This window comes from Oncorhynchus kisutch, linkage group LG6, assembly GCF_002021735.2.
Source record: "Oncorhynchus kisutch isolate 150728-3 linkage group LG6, Okis_V2, whole genome shotgun sequence".
Classification (NCBI taxonomy): domain Eukaryota; kingdom Metazoa; phylum Chordata; class Actinopteri; order Salmoniformes; family Salmonidae; genus Oncorhynchus; species Oncorhynchus kisutch.
In genome coordinates, this window is record NC_034179.2 from 79,337,906 (window position 1) to 79,347,947 (window position 10,042).

Consider the following 10,042-nt stretch of genomic DNA (forward strand, 5'->3'; position numbering starts at 1 on the left):
GAGGGGAGCATGGTCTATTACTTCCTGGTAGTATGGACGTTTGCTCAGTGGGGCATTCTCTCATTGTCCATGCATCTAAATGCATCTCTCTCACCTCTCACGTCAGGTGTGATGACTCGTGGCCAGGCCTGTCAAAGGGCAAGTCGTAAGGAGGTTGCACATATAATACATGCACCCTTCCAAGAGCCCTTTCATTCACAACATTGGTAAACTATTTATATTACAAAGTGAGAAAATCTAAATATGATATGATAAAAATGCAGAGAAGGCATTTATCAATATTAATAAAAAATAAGGTTATCACATATGAATGACATACCAGTGGTACTATGGCGCAATAAGATTGTGTTTAACACTTGTCTATTTAGAGAATTGCAGAGGCTGTTTTCCATGTGGCCTCATCACAGCAGATAAAAAGCCTTATTTCCCAGACTTCATTAGCATCAGTAATATACGAGTGTATTGTGAAATAAAAATGTAAAATGTTGTGCTTTGCTGCCCTCTTGTGAACTGTATGAGAACTTCTTTCAAAAATGTACAATGGCGTGCACTAGGACCCGGTCGTCACTAGTTAACACAGCCACAAAGTCACAATTATGGCTAACCCCGGTCTATTTCTACAATTTATCTTGTTATAATCAGATTTTGACCCTAACCCCATGACTAACGCTAACATTATATTAAGACCAAAACAAATGTTAGTTTAAATATTTTTTTTTACGATACAGACAATTTTGTCTTTGCGGCTGTCTATTGGAAACCCTAGGACGATTTGACAGCCGTCTACCTATCAAACATGGCTGACCAAAACAAAACATCAGCTAAAGTAGAATTCGGCAATGAATTACTAAAGTAAGTGTGCAGTTTAAACGCCGTGTCTTTGAATAGGCACCGGGTGAATCGTTTCTTACGTAATAGTTTTTGTCAAATAAGTTAGCTAATTTAGTACAGTTTTGTTGTGAAATTCGAGCTGTTATAAACGTGTTAGCAGCTAGCTAGCTAACCCATTCATAGACGCTAACTGCTACGGAGAACGCTAGCTAGGCAATCTGAATGTGGTTGTCCTGTCTTTATCAGCGCGGTCAAATATTTTAATGTTTTTTTAACCGAGCTAATTAAATGGAAGACCGGCATTTTGGGGGGGTGATTTCTTACCATATATAGTGCGAAAGACGTGTAGCCAGTGCTGACACCAATTGTAGACAGAGTCAGTCCTTGTAACTTGTTTTGCTTCTGGTTCAATGACAGCCCATCTGAGCTGTTCGAAGCCCGCACGCGCAGCCACAAGATCCCGGTGCGCGGGCAGAAGGATTTCATTCCCACTGGGTCGGATCAGCAAAAGGATAGGCTTCAGCAGAGTTTGGACGAGCACTGGAATCTAGTATCTGAGGAGCGAGTGGAGAGGTTGTGAGTAATGGATGGTGGAACCAAGGACGACTAGAGTGACGGCTACTAGTAGAATTAGATACTGTATGTGTCATCAACTTTAGACTGTTGGTGTGGTTAGATGATTATACCTAGTCCATATGTATTTGCAGCTAAACAAACATGTCAAGTCATTGGTATTACTGTGCTTTACAGCTGGTGGCGTGACTGACTCCTTGTATGTTTTTGTGCCCAGGGGGAACCTGGTGAAGGCAGTATGGATTCCCAGTGACATGATAGTGGAGCTGCAGTCACCAGCAGTGAGTAATGGTCCATCAGAGAGAGTGAAGGACTTTGTCATGACAAGCTCTCTGCCCCTGCTGATGTCTATTCGAACTCACCAAGAGCTCACCTCTCATTAACATTTAGTATAGGCTAATGTCTAAAGATTTCACATGAAAACTGACATTACATTAATTGTCTGTTCTGCTGTAGGGAAAGTTTTGGCAGACTATGGGTTTTTCTGCCCATGGTAAGCAATGTCTACATCCAGAAGAGGCTCTCTATCTAATGGAGTGTGTAAGTGCATGGGCTCAGCATTGCCAATAAACATGTTAATCAGGGAATTGTTACCGCTCACACCATTCAGGTTATAATTATCCCTGGTCGGATTGTTGTTCACCTAATAAAGACATTTCCATTAGTTTGATACATGTGGATCCAAATAAGACAAACACAGTTTGTCATTTTTATCTTAGAATTGTTACCTCTTGTGATCCTCAAAATGAATAGGGAAACCTGCAACTGTTCTACCAAGACCTGCCACTGTCCATCCAAGAGGGCTATGAGAGATTTCTATACTCGAAGACAATGAGTGTACAGCATTACCAGGTATGAGAAAAGACAATATAATACAATTCCAGCAAGTCTAAACTTATGATTTGACGTAACGGGATGATTTTATTTCCTCTAAAGGTTTTTGGCCATTTGAAGCGACTTGGTTATGTGGTGAACAGATTTGATCCCAGGTAATTGTCTCCCTCATGGACATGAACTAGTCTAGATTCTAAGGCCATTCCTTTCCTTTTCCTTAGTTGCATGCAAGCGACTGTATTTATGATCTGAGGATTGGTGTTGTTCCCTGTAGTTCTGTACCATCGCAGTATGAGAGGCAGTTGAACCTGCCCCAGTCCCAAGACAGATCAGGAAGACTTCCGAAGAGGAAACGCAGCCACAGCCCCACCTCCAGGTGAGTGAGCAGACACAGACATACCCAGTTTATATTTAGACATTGTTTAATCACTCAGTCAACCCACACGCCTCAAAGCGATTACTGTCCAATGGGAAACCCTGCCTTTCTGCCTCTTCTAATGCGCTCCAGGCACACAGGAACACAGGAGGGCCCCACTTCTAAGAGAATGGAGGAGGAGAAAGACTGCAACAGAGAGGAAGAGGACAAGAATCCTGACTCTCTTCCAGATCTTTCAGCCCCAGACATTGACGAAATCCAAACAGCATCACACGTTGACCCCACCACTTCAACCAAGGGTGGCCAGGGCAGGAGCTGGTGGTCAAAGGAAGGCTCCCCAGGCCCTGACTCTGAGCTGCCAGGTCACCCCCAGAGCTCCCCTCGCTGGGACTTCAGCTCCATCCCCTTCCCAGACCTGGGCTCCAGAAGCTGGCTCCCCAGCAGCCTGACCTCCCCAGACCCCTGCCTGCTGCCCGGCGCTGTGGGGTCAGTGGGGGCCTGCGATGTGGCCCCCTGGCTGCAGAGGCTCAACCTGCGGGAGGTGAGGATGTCCCGGCGTGAGTGTGAGAGGGAGCGGGACAGGGACCGGTACCGGAGGGACATCAACCAGGACAGAGAGGTACGACGTTGCAGGAACTGGGCGGAGTACCAGGAGCTACAGGGGAGAAGGATTCAACGGAGCCGCAGAGATAGGCCAACACACCTGTGGGAGAGGCCGGTCACACCCCTACATGACCCTGCACAGGTCACTTCAACTGGTAAAACTATTCTGGACTTCATTGCTGTCAATGACAAGTTCCTATAAATTCCATTATCTGTTTACTCTCTGATTCATCATTACATGAACCCATTATCCCATGTGGTTTATCGAAGTTCAATTACATTTTTCATAAGCAGCATCTTGAATGGTTAAATGTCTAAATGGTTTTGACGTTTATTCCTTCTTGGATGCAGGTGAGCTGCTGGATAAAATCAGTGTGATCAAATCCACACGGCTGCTGGAGGGAGCATCCAGGTATTCCTCTTTAGTATCTTATCACGAACCCTGAAGTGAATTTAGTAGGAAATGCTAGCTGAGTGTTCCATCCCGGTTAGTGGTAATTGTATCTCCCTGCTCATTCATAATAACATCTATTAAGATGAGTGAAATTACAGTTAACGAAAATGTACGCTTAATCCAGTATAAACTAATGAATAGGATTTATTATACAGGAGACTAAATTCACTAATTCTACAGCTCACTGGCAGTCATGTCTTAAGTGTAAAACTAATAATGACTCAATAATCCATGCTTTCTGGGAATGCTGTAAAGTTGTGGGCAGAGCTAGAAAGTTGACTGTCAGAAGTATTACAATATAAATGTACTTTTAATCTGTCTGTCTTCATATTTCAAGACCATTGCATATGGGGGTGTAGTAAGATATCCAATGGGTTGGACAATTCTCATCTTGAAAAAAATTGGAAATCAATCCACCCGCCATAATTAACTCAATGGAAAAATCTAAGGATTTATTATGTAAATATTTAAATAGTATGGGCAACAGAGAAAAACAAATTGATACAATTTCAGGCCAAGTGGCAATCAATAATACAGGCACTAAGGATGGGGGTGTGAGCATGCTGGTCTGGGCAGATGAGATGTAGTCACTGTTTGTGTGCATCTGTAATTTTTTTTTCGTTTTGTATATGGAGTGGAAAAATGTATAAATAATAAGACGAGTGAAACCCTATACTGTGGGTTTGTTAAATATGATTAACATTATGTCCTAGGATGATATATACAATATGATGTAGAGGTGCATTTTATATATTACATCTATTTCTATGCTGCCTGCCTTGTGTTTGACTTTGGGCTTTGTCTTCTCAGTTTGAAAGGTTCAGAGGAGTGGAGAATCTGTTTCAACATTTACCAACCCGACACGGTCGCTGAATTCAAAAAGAGCGCTCCTGGAAAACCCTATTCCCGCATGTGTGTGTGCAGGTAAACATCCCAAAACTGGCAGGGGGTGTTTGCATACTTTATAATCAGTAAAAATAATACATTAAAAAATAATACAATTTTCAAAAGAGATGTCACAAGACCACCTGCCATCGAAATCCTAAATGCACTATTATCAAATGCTACTGCATGCTGAATATTGTCTGCTGTCTTCTCCCAGTTTCGATGGTCCAGTGCCTGACTTGTGGACACTGAAATTGCTGGCTTTCCAGAGTGGGGACGTCCCAGTCACCTATGCAGTGGTGGACCACGGGGACATCTCCTTCTACTCCTTCAAGGACTTCCAGATACCCACAGACACGTCCTTCTGAGGGCCTGACCACAGTAAACAGTCACACAGCCCTGGTTTAACTACTGCACCATGCCAGGGCTGCCTGCGGTGGATCTGAAACTCTGCAACTGGAACTAATGCCAAAGAAATTAACAAAACGTAATTCTCTTGGTGAATTGATGGACTGCAGTCCTCACACTGTTTGATGCTGTAGTATGCCTTCCTCCTGTGTTGCAGACTTCTTTTAGTGGCATATGATCATCTGCATCTGAAGGCAACCTACATTGTCACCTCTCCAAACAATGTCACCATGTCTTATACCAAGCATGGTTTTGTAAAGCCTCTGAAGATTTTGAACCGAATTGGCTCGGTTTTCTTCTGCCTTTATCTCATCAACACCATTAGTTTTCTGGTATTCATATACTGTATCACGAGTGGCTTCACTATGTATGCACTTAGTATAGATGCGGTATGTGTAGATCATGCGTATATCTCAGCCCTTTATTTTTTTGTCTATCTGCCCATATTTTAGATCCAATCAGCTTTACTGACTGGCCTTTTGTTGTTGTAACCTCACATGTTTAAGTTACCTGACTCCTGTTCTCTTGTTTTTTTGTTTCACATTGCTTGTAAATGATGGCCTGTATCTGTAGAGTTTATCTTCACATTATGTCTTTGTGGTTGAGTTATTGGTGCATTGTTCTCATTGTCCTTCCTAACAAAACCAATCCCCCCCAAACCCAAGTAGTGCCTACCATACACCATACGCTCATTACATAAAGAAAACAACCTTTATTCTACTTTAATGACATTTTGTCTGAAATCTATGGGACTAGTAAGCCTGTGTAATAACATTTTCTTTCCATTTCCTTTGTGTGGCCTAATCTGAAGATGTAAAGCACATACTCTTCTCTCTTATATCAGTCCATAAACTCAGTGGTGTTAAAACATTGAGATGAGGTTACTGACCACAACCTGCTCCTCTCAGCTCTAGCTTACCAGCAAACCCTGTCCATCAGTCCTTCTGTGATGTGCAGTACAAAAAATACACTGGATTTCCACCCTTCAGGATCACATTGTCTCTAAGTCAATAGGTTAGGAGGAGATTTGATCCATAATTTTTTCACCTTTATTTAACCAGGTAGGGAAGTTGAGAACAAGTTCTCATTTACAATTGCGACCTGGCCAAGATAAAGCAAAGGAGTTGGACACATTCAACAACACCGAGTTACACGTGGAGTAAAACAAACATACAGTCAATAATACAGTAGAAAAATAAGTCTATATATGATGTGAGCAAATGAGGTGAGATAAGGGAGGTAAAGGCAAAAAAAAAAGCCATGGTGGCAAAGTAAATACAATATAGCAAGTAAAACACTGGAATGTTAGATTTGCAGTGGAAGAATGTGTGAAGTAGAAATATAAATAATGGGGTGCAAAGGAGCAAAATAAATAAATTCAGTAGGGGAAGTGAGCTGCTCTGACAGCTGGTGCTTAAAGCTAGTGAGGGAGATAAGTGTTTCCAGTTTCAGAGATTTTTGTAGTTCGTTCTGGAAGGAGAGTTTACAGTCTAACCAGACACCCAGGTATTTGTAGTTGTCCACATATTCTAAGTCAGAACCGTCCAGAGTAGTGATGCTGGACGGGCGTGCAGGTGCAGGCAGCGATCGGTTGAAGAGCATTCATTTATTTAGTTTTACTTGTATTTAAGAGCAGTTGGAGGCCACGGAAGGAGAGTTGTATGGCATTGAAGCTCGTCTGGAGGGTTGTTAACACAGTGTCCAAAGAAGGGCCAGAAGTATACATAATGGTGTCGTCTGCGTAGAGGTGGATCAGAGACTCACCAGCAGCAAGAGCAACATCATTGATGTATACAGAGAAGAGAGTCGGCCCAATAATTGAACCCTATGGCACCCCCATAGAGACTGCCAGAGGCCCGGACAACAGGCCCTCCGATTTGACACACTGAACTCTATCAGAGAAGTAGTTGGTGAACCAGGCGAAGCAATCATTTGAGAAACCAAGGCTGTTGACTCTGCCGATAAGGATGTGGTGATTGAAAGCCTTGGCCAGGTCAATTAATACGGCTGCACAGTATTGTTTCTTATCGATGGCGGTTAAGATATCGTTTAGGACCTTGAGCGTGGCTGAGGTGCACCCATGACCAGCTCTGAAACTAGATTGCATAGCGGAGAAGGTGCGGTGGGATTTGAAATGGTCGGTAATCTGTTTGTTAACTTGGCTTTCGAAGACCTTAGAAAGGCAGGGTAGGATAGGTATAGGTCTGTAGCAGTTTGGTCAAGAGTGTCCCCCCCTTTGAAGAGGGGGATGACCGCAGCTGCTTTCCAATCTTTGGGAATCTCAGACGACACGAAAGAGAGGTTGAACAGGCTGGTAATAGGGGTTGCAAAAAATTTGGCAGATAATTTTAGAAAGAAAGGGTCCAGATTGTCTAGCCCGGCTGATTTGTAGGGGTCCAGATTTTGCAGCTCTTTCAGAACATCAGCTGACTGGATTTGGGCGAGTTGCTTTTAGGGGTACAGTGCTGTTGACCAGGGTAGGGGTAGCCAGGTGGAAAGCATGGCCAGCCGTATGAAAAATGCTTATTGAAATTCTCAATTATAGTGGATTTATCGGTGGCGACAGAGTTTCCTATCCTCAGTGCAGTGCATAATAGAAGGGACATTCCATGAAAAGTGCCTTTTGATATTTTATGTAGAAATTGTGCACCAATATTGCATTTTAACAGCATGTTCTATTAAATGAAGTGCCCTTAATATAGACCACATGGAGAATTCAATTAATATGAAGAAAGGCATGCTAAAGTGCCAAAACTGACCATCAACCCTGTGCTACTTCTAGGAAGATTTTAGCCCACTTAATCCCAAAATATCTCCATGTTTCCACCATCATTGTAAAGCCCTAGTTATTTTGTTGCTTTGATGAAGTCATTTCTGAAGATTTATTTCATCTGATTTATTTCCCATAACAGGTCAACCCGGTTATGTGAACTGAACTCTCATTTTTAATATGGTGAAACTATTCCTTTTTAAATATTTTTCAAAAGAAACACATGAACATCTAATAGTCAAATCATAGAGTAAAAGCAGGTTAGCTGGTTCTACTCTTTTTTTTGCCGTTTTCTGGTGTTTTGTGGTGGAAAACTGAGCGGGTCGAACATAACACGTCAACCCTTTTACCCATAGACAGGCTAAACAATTTTTTTACAATTTCATTTTTATGAAGCTTGAAATAAATTGCTACTCCCTGTTTCACCCAACAAGCTTCCATTCCCATCACAAGGGTATTTATGGCTGATTTAAAAATACATATTAAACCCTGTTTACAATCCACTTTGTTACTTTATTTAGCCCTTAATAAACACTTACTCTAGTAATTTATTTAACTTCTTTAGATGAGAAAACACCTTTTATGAAGTTGAACATGTGCTCTTCATGACAGATTGTTAAAATGAGGTGAAATCAACAAAATCATTTGACTAAGTTACACTTCTCAAATGGCAATGAATTTGTGGAATGACCCAGAAGGTTTTGGCTTGAACACTCTGTACCTCTGACAATGGCCCTGAGTAAAGTCAACTAGCCATGTGATTGGGCCACACTCACATAATATTCTCACACACATATAAAACACAGCCCTCTCCCACTTGGACACCATTCGGCTGCACCTGTGAACCTAAACATACAGCAATGAGCACTCTGTGGCTTCTGTGTTCACTGGCTCTAACGGGTGAGTTCTCATTTTTGATTTCTCTCAGCTCCTCTTTCTCCTTGTTTGTCTTTGGCTTCTAAGAAAATAATACATTTTTTGACACAATATTGAAAATGGAACTTGCGTATGAGTCCCATATTCTACCACGTACGGATAACCCATCCACTGTGCCACTATTTGTATCAGTTGTGATCCATGTCTTCTGTAATCTAAGGTAGGGTCTACTCTCCTAAGCAGGTGGTGTCTCCACTATGGAGGACTGTTCCTATCATCGTCTTCAGGAACACTTGGGTCTGTCACAGATAAATGAAAGTACAACAGGTCTGCGGCCTGTGGTGCACTGGACCAATTCTACACTAGTTATGGTAGACATGATTCTGTTTGGTATTATGGATTTGGTAAGTGTTTGTCTTTAAACCATCTGCCAACATTTTGTTGCGTGAGCTCTGCCCTGAAACGTTATATATATATATATATATATATATATATATACAGTGAGTAAACAGTATAAAAATATATGATATGTTGATATCAATATTATAGTATATCAACAATTAATATAAAGTATAATAATAATATTGATAATATAATTTATCAATATAAATAATGATATCAATCTGATACCCAACTGTGCAGTTCATAACATGGCATACAACCGTTGGTTGATGCAATATAGTTGGCCTGGAACGAGACCTGTTTGATGCAACACTTGGAGGATCATCCATACAAGTTGTCTTACAGGCGACACATGCTGTGTGTATAAGGAGAGAAGTATTTCAATATTATTTTTTTTATGACTACGTAATCTATACAGTGCCTTCAGAAAGTATTCGCACCCCTTGACTTTTTCTACATTTTTTTGTGTTACAAAGTAGGATTAAAAGGGATTTAATTGTCATTTTTTTTGTCAACAATCTACACAAAATACTGTCAGTGGAAGAACAATTCTAACATTTGTAAAAACTTTATGAGAAAGAAAACACTAATATATCTTGGTTAGATACATATTCAACCCCCTGAGTCAATACATGTTTAGAATCACCTTTGGCAGCGATTACAGCTGTGAGTCTTTCTTGGTAAGTCTAAGAGGTTTCCATACCTGGATTGTGCAACATTAGCCCATTTATTATTTAAAAAATCTTTCAAGCTCTGTCAAATTAGTTGTTGACTATTGCTAGACAACAATTTTCAGGTGTTGCCATAGATCTTCAAGTGGATTTCAGTCAAAACTGTAACTCAGCCACTTAGGAACATTCAGTGTCTTCTTGGTAAGCAACTCCAGTGTAGATTTTGCCTTGTGTTTTAGGTTATTGTCCTGCTGAAAGGTGAATTAATCTCCCAGTGTCTGGTGGAAAGCAGACTGAACCAGAATTTCCTCCATGATTTTGCGTGTGCAAAATTCCATTTTTTTATCCTGAAAAACTTC

The 10,042-nt window shown here is 41.2% G+C and overlaps 1 protein-coding gene across 1 annotated transcript; it reads left to right on the forward strand.

Annotated features, from left to right (window-relative positions):
• Positions 1-626: 626 nt before the first annotated feature.
• LOC109893560 (TSEN54 tRNA splicing endonuclease subunit) lies at positions 627-5,950 on the forward strand. The gene is made up of 11 exons (XM_020486819.2): positions 627-852; positions 1,249-1,407; positions 1,622-1,685; positions 1,861-1,944; positions 2,158-2,256; positions 2,341-2,393; positions 2,513-2,614; positions 2,747-3,372; positions 3,569-3,629; positions 4,482-4,595; positions 4,774-5,950. The coding sequence occupies exons 1-11, from the start codon at positions 797-799 to the stop codon at positions 4,922-4,924; spliced, it is 1,569 nt and encodes a 522-aa protein (XP_020342408.2). The 5' UTR covers positions 627-796; the 3' UTR covers positions 4,925-5,950.
• The last annotated feature ends 4,092 nt before the right edge of the window (positions 5,951-10,042 follow it).

Coding starts and splice junctions, on each gene's coding strand:
- LOC109893560 (XM_020486819.2), top strand. CDS start 797: ATGGCTGACCAAAACAAAACATCAGCTAAAGTAGAATTCGGCAATGAA. Junction 853..1,248: donor TTCGGCAATGAATTACTAAA/GTAAGTGTGCAG, acceptor GTTCAATGACAG/CCCATCTGAGCTGTTCGAAG. Junction 3,630..4,481: donor CTGCTGGAGGGAGCATCCAG/GTATTCCTCTTT, acceptor TTGTCTTCTCAG/TTTGAAAGGTTCAGAGGAGT.